This window comes from Lissotriton helveticus, chromosome 6, assembly GCF_964261635.1.
Source record: "Lissotriton helveticus chromosome 6, aLisHel1.1, whole genome shotgun sequence".
Taxonomy (NCBI): domain Eukaryota; kingdom Metazoa; phylum Chordata; class Amphibia; order Caudata; family Salamandridae; genus Lissotriton; species Lissotriton helveticus.
Genome location: NC_136067.1, coordinates 1555133593 through 1555147835, shown reverse-complemented (window position 1 = coordinate 1555147835; position 14243 = coordinate 1555133593). Strand labels below are relative to the sequence as shown.

Sequence of the window (14243 nt, the reverse complement as noted above, 5' to 3'; positions counted from 1 at the left end):
AGATGGGGCGGTAGTTTTTGAGTTCGGTGGGGTCTGCTGTTGGTTTTTTCAGAAGGGCGGTGAGTTCAGCGTGTTTCCAGTCTTCTGGGAAGGTAGCGGAGTTGAAGGAGCAGTTGATGACGTCTCGGAGGTGCGGAGCTATGACGGAGTCTGCTTTGTTAAAGATATGGTGAGGGCATGGGTCTGTGGGGGAACCAGAGTGGATGGAGTTCATCAGGCGGATGGTGTCCTCAGTGGAGATTGGGTTCCAGGCGTTAAGGGTGTTAACGGGGGGAAGATGGTCAGCTGATGGTAGGGTGGGTTGGCTTCCGGGTTGGTTGTCAAAGCTATTGTGGATGTCAGCAATCTTGTTGTGGAAAAAAGAGGCTAGGGAATCGCAGAGGGTTTGAGAGGGGGTGATGTCGTTGGAGTTGGCCGAGGGGTTGGAAAATTCCTTGACGATGTTGAAAAGTTCCTTGCTGTTGTGGGCGTTGTTGTCAAGTCGATCTTTGAATGCTGTTTTCTTGGCTTTTCGGATCAGTTGGTGGTGAGTACGGATGGCGCTTTTGAAGGCGTCCTTGTTGCTGGTGGATGGGTCTTTTTTCCAGGTCTTCTCAAGGGAGCGGCACAGTTTCTTGGATTTCTTGAGGTCGTCATTGAACCATGAGGCCTTTTTGATGCCAGGTTTGTGTTGACGTTTTTTCAGTGGTGCTAAGTTGTCGGCGGTGTTGGATAACCAAAGGGTGAGGTTGGAGGCGGCTTCGTTGGCGTTTGAAGAGAGGGCTGGGGAGGTTTGAAGGAGCGATGTGGAGATCTGTTCTGTGGTGATTTTGTTCCAGTTTCTTTGTAGAGTTGGTTGGAGGTGGATGGTGGGTTTCGGCTTGTTGTAGGTGAAATGAACGCAGCTGTGGTCAGTCCAGAGGAGATCCGTAGTGTGGCTGAAGGAGACATGGTTGCTGGAGGTGAAGATGGGGTCTAGAGTGTGACCTGCGATGTGGGTGGGGGAAGTGACCAGTTGTTTAAGTCCGAGGTTGGCGAGGTTGTCCAAGAGGGTGGCGGTGTTGCGGTCGTTGCTCTTTTCAAGGTGGAAGTTGAGGTCTCCCAGAAGGATGTAGTCTTTGGAGGGGAGCGCGTGTGGGGTGATGAAGTCCGTGATGTCTTCACTGAATTTTGCGCGGGGTCCTGGTGGTCTGTAGAGGAGAGTGCCTCGGAGTGTGGTCTTGGGGTCGATGTGGATCTGGAAGTGAAGGTGTTCGGAGTTGGCGAGGTTGGCGTCAGAGCTGGTTGAGATGCGGATAGTTTTCTTATGGACGATGGCGATTCCACCTCCTGTATGGTCAGTGCGGTCCTTGCGTGTGATCTTATAGTCATCAGGGATAGCGATGGCGATGTCAGGGGCGGAGGAAGCGTTCATCCATGTTTCCGTTAGGAAGGCGACGTCAGGAGAGATGGTGTCAAGTAGGTTCCAAAGGTCAATGGCGTGCCTGTGGACCGAGCGGGTGTTGAGAAGGATGCATTCTAGGTGGTTGGGGTCGGGAATCTGTGTTGTGGTCGTAGCGGAGATGTTGTCGGTGCCGCTAAATTCGCAGGAGGGGCAGGAGAACGGTCCATGGGTGCGACCAGGAGCGGCTTGGAAGCAGTTTGGGGCGCGACCGGGGTTAAGGGCTAGGAGGGTGGCGGCATCGTAGGTAACGCGGGGGGGCTGGGCAGCGCGAGGGGCAGGGGGTCTGGCGCTGGGCGCGGTCCAGGCGCGGACGGGCGTAGACGGGCTTACCTTTGGCGCACCTTCGGCGTGGCCGAAGCGCGTGGACGCTGCGCGTGGGGGCATTGGCCATAAATGGAAGGTGGAGGGGGCGGAGCGTGGGAGGGTGAGCTGGGAGGCGTTAGCGAAGGGGGAGGGACGGGCTGCAGGCACAACAAAATGGAGGGTTTCTAAACAACAACACGGCGCTATGCGAGGGTAGAGTAGATGCACCAAAACAAATGCGGTCAGTTACAGCGTCGGCGCTATGCACACAGGTAGCAATTAATATTAAAAATCTCCAGATGGGCAACAGTAGTAATAGCACAATACGCCTGAGATAGTGTCTGCACTAAACAGCTATCAGCTACGCAATGCGGAGCGCTACGCGGTGGAATGGGCGCTTTATCACGGGAGAGTAAAATGCTAGATGAAAGATAAGCCAGTGATTCAAATGAATCAAATAATCAGCGCTACGATACCGCAGTGGCGCTTGTAGGTCAGGAGGTGAGCAAGGAGCAACCGCTTCGCAGGGAGTTCAGCTGGTCACAGGGGCTTCTCAGCCGAGTGCTTCCAAGTGCTTCGTGGGTGGGAGGGTGAGCTGGGAGGCGTTAGCGAAGGGGGAGGGACGGGCTGCAGGCACAACAAAATGGAGGGTTTCTAAACAACAACACGGCGCTATGCGAGGGCAGAGTAGATGCACCAAAACAAATGCGGTCAGTTACAGCGTCGGCGCTATGCACACAGGTAGCAATTAATATTAAAAATCTCCAGATGGGCAACAGTAGTAATAGCACAATACGCCTGAGATAGTGTCTGCACTAAACAGCTATCAGCTACGCAATGCGGAGCGCTACGCGGTGGAATGGGCGCTTTATCACGGGAGAGTAAAATGCTAGATGAAAGATAAGCCAGTGATTCAAATGAATCAAATAATCAGCGCTACGATACCGCAGTGGCGCTTGTAGGTCAGGAGGTGAGCAAGGAGCAACCGCTTCGCAGGGAGTTCAGCTGTATCAGATGTGGGCTCCGGACCAATTAGTAACATTGAGGTGAAAATTCCCAGTGAATATGTGCACAATAGAACCACACTCTGTGAGTTAACAGATGACAGCATGTTACGTTTAACCAGTGCACAAAAAAATGTGTGAAATATATGCAGCTTAATCATTATGCTATCCTCATCAATTACAAGATAGCTTTAATATGGAGGCTAGGTGGAGCTGGATATCTTACCTTGAAGGAGGTTGATCTCCCGTGAATTTCCATCCACAAAGATGCCAATACTCATTGCTCTTTGACCATCCAGAGCCTTTTCTACGAGAAACAGTAGACTCTCCAGAGTCATCCCACTGTGGTCATAGAGCAAAGGGACCACATTAGGTTTAACACTGTCCAGAACAACCTGTAATGAATATAGGTACATGTGCTTTCAGTTTAGATAGATTTAAGAGTGAAAGACAGCCAGTGTAATGTTTCCAACCATAAATTTTCCGAGAAAGGCAGGCTTACAAATTCTGAAAACCTCAGTGTAACATGCACAATAAATTCAGAGGAACACGAAGAATATATGATATTCTAGTACCAACTCATGTTTTGGTTTTCTCCAAAGGTTATCAAAGAAGTGGGATTCATACATACATATCAAGTGAGGCAAATTTCTAAAAATGTCAGTGAAAATATATACTCTCAATTACAAAAATAACTAACTTCCTTAACACCACTCCATTAAAGAAAACATGAGCGTCCCCAAAACTTCAACAATGACCCTGTGGAATGTGGTAGATTAAAGTTAATTAATCAGAATCAGAAAATACATGTTTTAAAATCAAAGTAAAAGACATGTAATTTGCTGCTTTAGTGTTTTCAGCTACAAGCAAGCTTCTCCCTAATACCCTATCTTTTCCCTTGGCAACTGATCAATGCGCGAGTCATCTGAACAGACTTGGGTATAGATGCAATGCCATTTGCGATTCCTTATTAGCGAAAAATAAGGATTCGCTAATAAGGAATAGCAAAATGCTATGCATGTAGGAATCGCAAAAAAATAGCGATTTCTAAACATTCCTTAATTGCGACTCGCAAATTGCGGTTGCAATTAAGGAATACCTCCCCATTCATTCCTATGGGCCTAGAGGCCCATAGGAATGAATGGGAAGACATTTTCAATTTGCGATTCTCAATTAGAGAATCGCAAATTGAGAATGCAATTTCAAGGGTGCCAGGGTGTCAAAAGGACACCCTGTTGCACCCCTGAAATCTGCATAGGAGAACATCTTGCACACACACATGCCCCAAGGGCATGTGTGTGTGTAAAATGGAACTTTGAAAAATGCACTTTAGTGCACCAAAGTTCAACTTCATGGTAATTTGCTCGCCCTATTAGCGAAATCGCTATTTTTTTTACTTTGATGCATTGCATTTAAGGAATCTCAATTTCAGATTCCTTAAATGCAATCGCAATTTAAGTAATCGCAATTTAGCGATTTCTTAAATTGCGATTTTTGCATTTGGGATGATGCATCCCAAATGGAAAAATACTGGTCGCAAAGGGGCAGATTCTTTGCGACCGGTTTTTCCTTTGATGCATCTATACCATAGTCCCTTTTCTGGAAAGAAACCTTCACTCCCCCCTCACTTTAATTCTACACCCTCCTACAACCCCCCCCATTATCTCAGAAATGCTAGACTGCTATAAGAAATGCCAGCCCTTCACTTGATCACTCTAATTCTGTTCTATTTCCATGTGACTTGTATTAAGGCAATCTGAACAAGCCTTCCTTCGAGATTTTCAGAGTTGCCTCCCAAATAAAAATCACCCATATCCCTTAAGTATTCTTTTTTATTTGAATTAGCCCCTCTTTGATATTGCACTAATTTAAGGCATCTAAGGCTTACCAGTTATTTTTTCAAGACCTCCAATACCCTCTAGAATCGGTCTCTGTGTCAGACGCAACATTTCAATCTCAGTTATCCCTTATGACTCTGTGCAAGACAGCTGGGTGGATGCATGGGGTTATGAGCCACAAGGCCATTTCAGACCATCAAGCTTGAACCAGTATGTAAGCATGTTCTTCTAGACCTAAATGCAATTGAGATGAGAGAAAGCTATGGCATTGTTTAATCAACACGATCATTAACAAACTATCGCCAAGTGTTGTACTGCTATCACCAACTAAAGATGCTGGCTATTGACCTGCAAGTGCAACCATACTATGTGAAAAGAAAATACTTCAAGATTTTCGTAAATGACCCTAGGATATGTGTCTTTTCCAGACAATTCAGGAGTAGAGTTCCCGACAATCCGGGTCTGGAAGAAAAATATACGCCTAGCTTGTTGCACATTTTACGGGCAGTTTAAAGTGTTGAATTGGTAGCTTGCATAGTACTTGATCATGAAAACTCTGTTTTAACAAAGTAATGTTACATTACACACTCTAATTTGAGAGTACACTGAACTGTCACACTATCTAGTTTGTTATTAATTGAACATATTTTGCCCTAAAAGCATCACTGTATACATCTCCTCATTAAACATACTCTATCAGTGGTGTGTATTGGAGCTTTTGCAGTCTCACAGTACTATACCCCACCCATGTTTCCTATTATTTGTTTTATGTGGGGTTATTTACAAAAGTGGACTTCCTATTAGACAGAAGCTGAACAGTCCACATGGAGAAACCATTGTCAAGGTGGCTAATCACAAATGTCTCCATGATCTAATCCCTCCCTGGAAACGGTGATTTACTCTTTTCTAGGACAGGAGTAGGTCCGTTTCCAGTTTGAGAATCAGAAAGGATAACCCCACAAAATGGTGGCAATGTACAAGAGCTTCTCCATGAGGAAATTGGAAGGTATACTTGCATCCATAAAAACTGTACACTGTGCAATTATGCATGCTGAACGGCCACCTCATTGTCCAAATTGGGAAGTCACAATCCTTATACTTTTGCAGGTTTCCAAGATTATTCTTAGAAGACATTGTAAATTCTGAAAATGTGCAAATCTGCGCCAAAATGAAGGAATGAACCTATCGGTTCAAATTTGTTAATTATTTTAATCTCAGGAGAACTGTATTTATAGAGACCAATAGACTCCTGGAAGCTGTCTCTGGAAAACTGTAAAACACACTGAACATACATACTCTCTGTTAAAATTTTGCAAAGTGTAAGAACAACAGATCCCAATCCTAAAATGCTTTGACAAGCCTAGTTCCTTAGAACTAGTAAACTGTTTTCAAGTATGATAACCTCGAAGTCATAAACCCCTACACAAACTCTGACATAAACAAATCCTCCATAACACTTTTAGGCATGTCACGGCCAGAAAAAGTAGAACAAATCCTAAAAAAGGCCATCCTGAGAAGTGGAAAAAACAGTCCTGCTTCACAATCAATCACCATTCTAGTGTGCTTCTTTGATCAACCAGTCTTCTTGGGTTCGGAGCTATATTGTGATTTATTCCCCTTTAATTATAAAACTATTGAGTTTCACCCTAAATACCTCATAAATATGCATATGGTTAGCATAGTAGTGACTCCCGAATTTCAGAATATTGAAAGGTGATTCATTCTAGCCCTCAGTGGTTTATAAATTGTTGCTCAAACACCCATATATAATTGCTACATTTTTAATCGGGGAACTAAGACAGTCCAGGCAACACTAACCCATTCCACCTAAGATTACAATACTAGGTGAAGGCATCATCCATCCTTCAGAATCTCACTACACACTGGGCACAGTTCCACAATATATTCTTCCACTGGATGTCTTTAATTAGTTTAATAAACTCAACATAAACTTCAGTAGACCTGCTTTATTTTTATAATCAACTTTATTAGGCATGTAAAACAGCAAGAAATTCATTAACAGCAGCTCTCAAATCAATAAAGACAATGGTGCGAAAGCATCGACACGTATAGATGGGATTAGTCCACTCCAGTCCTGCAATAACTCTCCTGCGACGGTGGCAGTGCGCCCGAGAACACACATTGCCTCCGGGTCTAAGGCGGAGTCACATTGAACCATTTCCCCCATATTTTGAGGACCATTTCTGGGCAACCTCTGGATTCGAACAAGGCCTCTTCCTGGGTACCGCACCAGTCGACCCCTCTCCTCCACCCGCCCACCGTGGGAGCATCGGGCCAGGACCAGTGGCGCGCTATATCCCGCTTAGCCACAGCCACCGCCGTTGCCAATAGACGTTTATCCGTCCTTGACCCACCCAGGCCAACAAAGATCCCCAGCAGTAGTCGCATTGGGTCATGGGGCACCTCCCAACCCAGGGTCTGTGTGAGTTCCCGCTCCACCCCGCTCCAGAACCTCTCCAGTACCGGGCACAGCCATGTCATGTGATAGAAGTCTGCAAACACAACAATGATGGACAGAATGTGGATCAATGTCACACATTCACCCCAGTCAAAAGATCTGGGCCCAAATCCATCGTTTTTCCACTCCACACCACCCTGGGTTAGACAATGGCGATATGCAAATCAGCGCTGACCCTGTGCCCCATGGGAACAGTCCAGTCCGAACTACAAAAGCCATGTCCTTCCCAGAACGGAAACAAGCATCCGAGGACCGGCCCGGTTTCGAGGTAACACCTCTCATCAGCCCGGCTAGCTTGATTCCAGTGGTGTGGAGTGCCTGGGACTCACGTCTGAGCATCCCCAGTACACTTAGAGCGGTAACTGCAAACACAACAATGATGGACAGAATGTGGATCAATGTCACACATTCACCCCAGTCAAAATATCTGGGCCCAAATCCATCATTTTTCCACTCCAAACCACCCTGGGTTAGACAATGGCGATATGCAAATCAGCGCTGACCCTGTGCCCCATGGGAACAGTCCAGTCCGAACTACAAAAGCCATGTCCTTCCCAGAACGGAAACAAGCATCCGAGGACCGGCCCGGTTTCGAGGTAACACCTCTCATCAGCCCGGCTAGCTTGATTCCAGTGGTGTGGAGTGCCTGGGACTCACGTCTGAGCATCCCCAGTACACTTAGAGCGGTAACTGCAAACACAACAATGATGGACAGAATGTGGATCAATGGTCACACATTCACCCCAGTCAAAAGATCTGGGCCCAAATCCATCGTTTTTCCACTCCACACCACCCTGGGTTAGACAATGGCGATATGCAAATCAGCGCTGACCCTGTGCCCCATGGGAACAGTCCAGTCCGAACTACAAAAGCCATGTCCTTCCCAGAACGGAAACAAGCATCCGAGGACCGGCCCGGTTTCGAGGTAACACCTCTCATCAGCCCGGAGCTTGATTCCAGTGGTGTGGAGTGCCTGGGACTCACGTCTGAGCATCCCCAGTACACTTAGAGCGGTAACTGCAAACACAACAATGATGGACAGAATGTGGATCAATGTCACACATTCACCCCAGTCAAAAGATCTGGGCCCAAATCCATCGTTTTTCCACTCCACACCACCCTGGGTTAGACAATGGCGATATGCAAATCAGCGCTGACCCTGTGCCCCATGGGAACAGTCCAGTCCGAACTACAAAAGCCATGTCCTTCCCAGAACGGAAACAAGCATCCGAGGACCGGCCCGGTTTCGAGGTAACACCTCTCATCAGCCCGGCTAGCTTGATTCCAGTGGTGTGGAGTGCCTGGGACTCACGTCTGAGCATCCCCAGTACACTTAGAGCGGTAACTGCAAACACAACAATGATGGACAGAATGTGGATCAATGTCACACATTCACCCCAGTCAAAAGATCTGGGCCCAAATCCATCGTTTTTCCACTCCACACCACCCTGGGTTAGACAATGGCGATATGCAAATCAGCGCTGACCCTGTGCCCCATGGGAACAGTCCAGTCCGAACTACAAAAGCCATGTCCTTCCCAGAACGGAAACAAGCATCCGAGGACCGGCCCGGTTTCGAGGTAACACCTCTCATCAGCCCGGCTAGCTTGATTCCAGTGGTGTGGAGTGCCTGGGACTCACGTCTGAGCATCCCCAGTACACTTAGAGCGGTAACTGCAAACACAACAATGATGGACAGAATGTGGATCAAAGTCACACATTCACCCCAGTCAAAAGATCTGGGCCCAAATCCATCGTTTTTCCACTCCACACCACCCTGGGTTAGACAATGGCGATATGCAAATCAGCGCTGACCCTGTGCCCCATGGGAACAGTCCAGTCCGAACTACAAAAGCCATGTCCTTCCCAGAACGGAAACAAGCATCCGAGGACCGGCCCGGTTTCGAGGTAACACCTCTCATCAGCCCGGCTAGCTTGATTCCAGTGGTGTGGAGTGCCTGGGACTCACGTCTGAGCATCCCCAGTACACTTAGAGCGGTAACTGCAAACACAACAATGATGGACAGAATGTGGATCAATGTCACACATTCACCCCAGTCAAAAGATCTGGGCCCAAATCCATCATTTTTCCACTCCACACCACCCTGGGTTAGACAATGGCGATATGCAAATCAGCGCTGACCCTGTGCCCCATGGGAACAGTCCAGTCCGAACTACAAAAGCCATGTCCTTCCCAGAACGGAAACAAGCATCCGAGGACCGGCCCGGATTCGAGGTAACACCTCTCATCAGCCCGGCTAGCTTGATTCCAGTGGTGTGGAGTGCCTGGGACTCACGTCTGAGCATCCCCAGTACACTTAGAGCGGTAACTGCAAACACAACAATGATGGACAGAATGTGGATCAATGTCACACATTCACCCCAGTCAAAAGATCTGGGCCCAAATCCATCGTTTTTCCACTCCACACCACCCTGGGTTAGACAATGGCGATATGCAAATCAGCGCTGACCCTGTGCCCCATGGGAACAGTCCAGTCCGAACTACAAAAGCCATGTCCTTCCCAGAACGGAAACAAGCATCCGAGGACCGGCCCGGTTTCGAGGTAACACCTCTCATCAGCCCGGCTAGCTTGATTCCAGTGGTGTGGAGTGCCTGGGACTCACGTCTGAGCATCCCCAGTACACTTAGAGCGGTAACTGCAAACACAACAATGATGGACAGAATGTGGATCAATGTCACACATTCACCCCAGTCAAAAGATCTGGGCCCAAATCCATCGTTTTTCCACTCCACACCACCCTGGGTTAGACAATGGCGATATGCAAATCAGCGCTGACCCTGTGCCCCATGGGAACAGTCCAGTCCGAACTACAAAAGCCATGTCCTTCCCAGAACGGAAACAAGCATCCGAGGACCGGCCCGGTTTCGAGGTAACACCTCTCATCAGCCCGGCTAGCTTGATTCCAGTGGTGTGAAGTGCCTGGGACTCACGTCTGAGCATCCCCAGTACACTTAGAGCGGTAACTGCAAACACAACAATGATGGACAGAATGTGGATCAAAGTCACACATTCACCCCAGTCAAAAGATCTGGGCCCAAATCCATCGTTTTTCCACTCCACACCACCCTGGGTTAGACAATGGCGATATGCAAATCAGCGCTGACCCTGTGCCCCATGGGAACAGTCCAGTCCGAACTACAAAAGCCATGTCCTTCCCAGAACGGAAACAAGCATCCGAGGACCGGCCCGGTTTCGAGGTAACACCTCTCATCAGCCCGGCTAGCTTGATTCCAGTGGTGTGGAGTGCCTGGGACTCACGTCTGAGCATCCCCAGTACACTTAGAGCGGTAACTGCAAACACAACAATGATGGACAGAATGTGAAGGACATGGCTTTTGTAGTTCGGACTGGACTGTTCCCATGGGGCACAGGGTCAGCGCTGATTTGCATATCGCCATTGTCTAACCCAGGGTGGTGTGGAGTGGAAAAACGATGGATTTGGGCCCAGATCTTTGGACTGGGGTGAATGTGTGACATTGATTCACATTCTGTCCATCATTGTTGTGTTTGCAGGTACCGCTCTAAGTGTACTGGGGATGCTCAAACGTGAGTCCCAGGCATTATGCCGTTTCTTTTTGGGCCTGCTTGGCAAACATTTGTATTTTACTGGTAGAAACACACAAATTGAAAGTTTCGGAGAAACAAAAAAATCAGTTGCTCTGACATAAAGGGAGTTCAGTGGCGGAAAGACAGCCATTAAAGGGTTTCCTTTTAAGGAGCTGTTCAAGGTTTTACTGCAAGAAATCTACCAAGCTTGGTGAACGGGGCAGTGGTCAGTTTTTGGTAGATGTCCTGCATCCGCCAACCTCTAATTGACCCAATAAGTCCTGCCCATACAAAATTCAATACAGCTTTTTCACACAAGAGAACTGCACTAGTAATTTAAACATAAATGTAGTAACAAATGTTGTTGGAAACTTTTTAAAGAATTGTGACATAGTTTGGATAATAGGCCAGGTGAGGGAGTTCCAGACAGATCTCTCATCCTTTTGCAAGGACCAGAGCTCTTAATGTGTATTAGTTGCCCTCAAACAACTGCTTCAGCCTGACACCCAAAATTTCAGCTTGTACGGAAAAAGGTAATTCTACGAGTTCACCTATCTTGAATCTCACTAGGTGGCAAAGGTTCTTTCTTATATCTAAAATGATGGCAACTAGGCTACCACAACAGTTTTCAGATTTTTTTTACTTCCAGTTCACATATCAAACATATATCTTGACCTCTTTTAAAAGCAGGTCTCGGTAGCCCGGTGCCCCAAACGATGGCACCCATCACCAAGATGGTTCTCCTGGCCTGAAGCGCCGCCCTGCGTCACACGGGGTGGGATCGTAAACTTACTCGTCGGACGCCTCTCTGGTACGGCACTTGGCTCCGAGAAGTGTCGTCCTTGGCTGGATTTCGTCGGTGGGACCTCATCGGAGTGTCGGTCCTCGGAGATGTTTGGGTGGGAGATCATATCTGTGCCTTCACAGACCTGCAGCAGGGCCATGCCCTCCCCCATGCCGAACATTATCGATACCTACAGCTGTGCCATGCCCTCCACGCGCACCTCCCCTCACCGTCCACCCTCCCAGAGTTTAGCCCGCTAGAAGCGCAGCTGATGATGGGGAATCTGGGTAGAGGGGGCGTCTCCCGCGTATATCATTCCCTTGTAAATAACGGCCCAGCGTCTTTGGACCAGCTCCGCACCCGGTGGGAGGGATAGGTGGGCCCCTTGGACGAGGCAGATCTAGGCAAACTACTCTGCCTTCAGGGTAGGTGCTACACCTCTGCACTGGATGGATTGAAGGCAGAGAGATCATCGCCAGGCAGGCAAGGATCTCTAATAATAGCAGATGGAAAGCAGAGGTTAAGCCTTTAGATGACCTGGTGGGCTGGTCAGTCCCCTTGTTTGCTTGGCATCCGTGTAGTATTTATGTTATTATGGCATTTTTTATCAGTATAAGGGCTCCTATCTCAAGTACAGAATTGTGTCTCTAAAGGAATTGAAATGCCTTCACCTATATTACACTAGTTAGTCAACATATTTGCATCTCAACAATGTTAGAGCATGTGATCTCTTTCAATAAAAAGGCAACACAGTTGGCTAATGTGTAAGTGACATATTTGTATTCTTTATGGCTATCTTCAACTACCATCTTCAGCAGGACAGCCAGCACTTGCTTCACCCCTAATGCCTAACAGGCAAGGGGCTTTTTTAAGACTGTAAACATATACAATCTTGTTCATATTGGAACCAATATTCTACTTTTAGACATACATATCTTAAGAACATGCTATGGTATTCTTCTTATATCATATATTGAAAAAATAGGTAGAGATCATAAATAGTGATTGAGGTATACAGGAGGTTAACATGATGTTTGTATTCCTATTGGAGAAAGGACACTAAATATATGTGAGATGTAGACTGGGATATTGAAGGAGTCACAGTAAATGAGTGCTCGGGTTGGGTGATCCATAGTTCATATACTGTGGTTTCCGAAAAGTAACTTGTAGTCTGAAGAAAGAGAATAAGGTCCAAACAAGCTTTGGGTCATAGTAAGGATATGCCAAAATTGTTATTAATGCTTGGTATGGTCTCAAATTGGCACACAAGTCTGTGGCGCTGTGGATTAGAGATGGAAGTGCAAAGAGGTTCTTATGTGTGACCAGTCCATCTGTCGTGGGGTGGTCTGTGTAATGGCAAAGGTCTGAGGCCTCCTGTGGTTCAAAGTTCAGGCAGAATTTAGTCCATGAAACTGTAAAACATGTTGGGTAAGGGCTAATTAGGTGTGTAGTAGTGTTGTATAGCGTTTTAGGACCCTAGTGTACTTTTGGCGATTCATGCCCTTATGTAGGTTTAAAACACCATATCCTAAAATAGGCATAGAAATCATAACCATATTAAGACATAGCTCATGTAGTCCTCCTAATACAGCATGGCTACTTCCACTAGTTCTGAAAATCTACAATGATTTCTTGGAAAAACCCGCCTTCAGCAGTCAGGGACTTCCCCGTGCTTGAATATTGATTTATCCAAGAACTCATGGAGTTTTCAAAGAATTGAGACTCTTTGATGACGTTTTATGTCCAACCTTACGTCAAACTCGGTACCTTCAAGGTATAAATATGCCCACACTTGCCCAAGCAAACACACGGTGGTTTGGAGCAGTTCGACCATCTACTTGCCCGACGCAGCCTGCTACAGCAAGTGCCGAAGGAAGCCTACCCTCCAGCCGATGCACTGAGAGAGACGCTGTCTTTTCTCCTGCCGAGAAATCCAGCTCCAGTGTTTCTAGGCTACCCTTGCGGGTTGCTGGGAAATCGAGTCCGGAGAGAGAGATACCAGCCCTCCTTCATTCTAAAACCAAGGTACGGAGCTGATTAGACCCTTAAGATAATTCTTGGTTAAGATTCTTGGCAAAGAATACTAAACATAAGCTACTCCTCACTTACTTCTTCCCTTGTACTAGACCTAGGTTAGGTACACCGGGGTAGGCGTACTTTAGAAGCACCAGTTGAGTACTTTTAGCCTCTTATTTATGTATGTATTTTCCTATGGTTTAAGAACAATACAATGCTCTTACAGTATTATTTTATTCTACTATTTATACTGTATGCATTATATTTTACAAACAGTATTAGGGTTGTAGCAGTTCATTTCTTATGCTTGAGAAAGAAGACTGTTCAATAAAACCTTTTTATTGAAAACGCCCGTCTATCTATTTCTCTGCACCTCTGGTGAAACGAAGCATGCACGATTGACTGAGTAAAATATCTATCTATTGTTTCCACGACCCTGAAGATCAGTTTATCTTGGGGAAATAAAGTTGTCATGCTTATGCGGTTGTCAGAAACTAATCCCTTCTTGTGAATTCAAGAAAGTTTCTAGTGACCTCTGAGTTAGCTGGCACACACACAATTAAGTCTAGTATATTCGGTAGAGACCTAGTCGAACTCAGTCCTACGTCTAAACTACAGGATATACTATTCCAATGCGCATAGACTATTGGGAATATAGGAACTACACTACATGTCACCCAACATTTGGTAAGGCACTAATTTATCGCTAGATACTAGAGTAACTCAGTCGTGCTTTTCACACAGACCCTTTTTTCCCGTAAAAAACTCCAATAGACATCTGGAGTGGGTTAAAGGATAACATTTCCGCCTTAAACTGAGTAGGATGAA

At 46.6% G+C, this 14243-nt stretch overlaps 1 protein-coding gene across 1 annotated transcript in view; it reads right to left on the bottom strand.

Annotated features, from left to right (window-relative positions):
• ECT2L (epithelial cell transforming 2 like) overlaps window positions 1-14243 on the bottom strand; it is a 449543-nt gene that overhangs the window by 271370 nt on the left and 163930 nt on the right. Inside the window, exon 8 of the mRNA XM_078649356.1 lies at window positions 2957-3125. Within this exon, the coding sequence (XP_078505482.1) occupies window positions 2957-3125 (169 nt within the window). The remainder of the gene's footprint in view (window positions 1-2956; window positions 3126-14243) is intronic.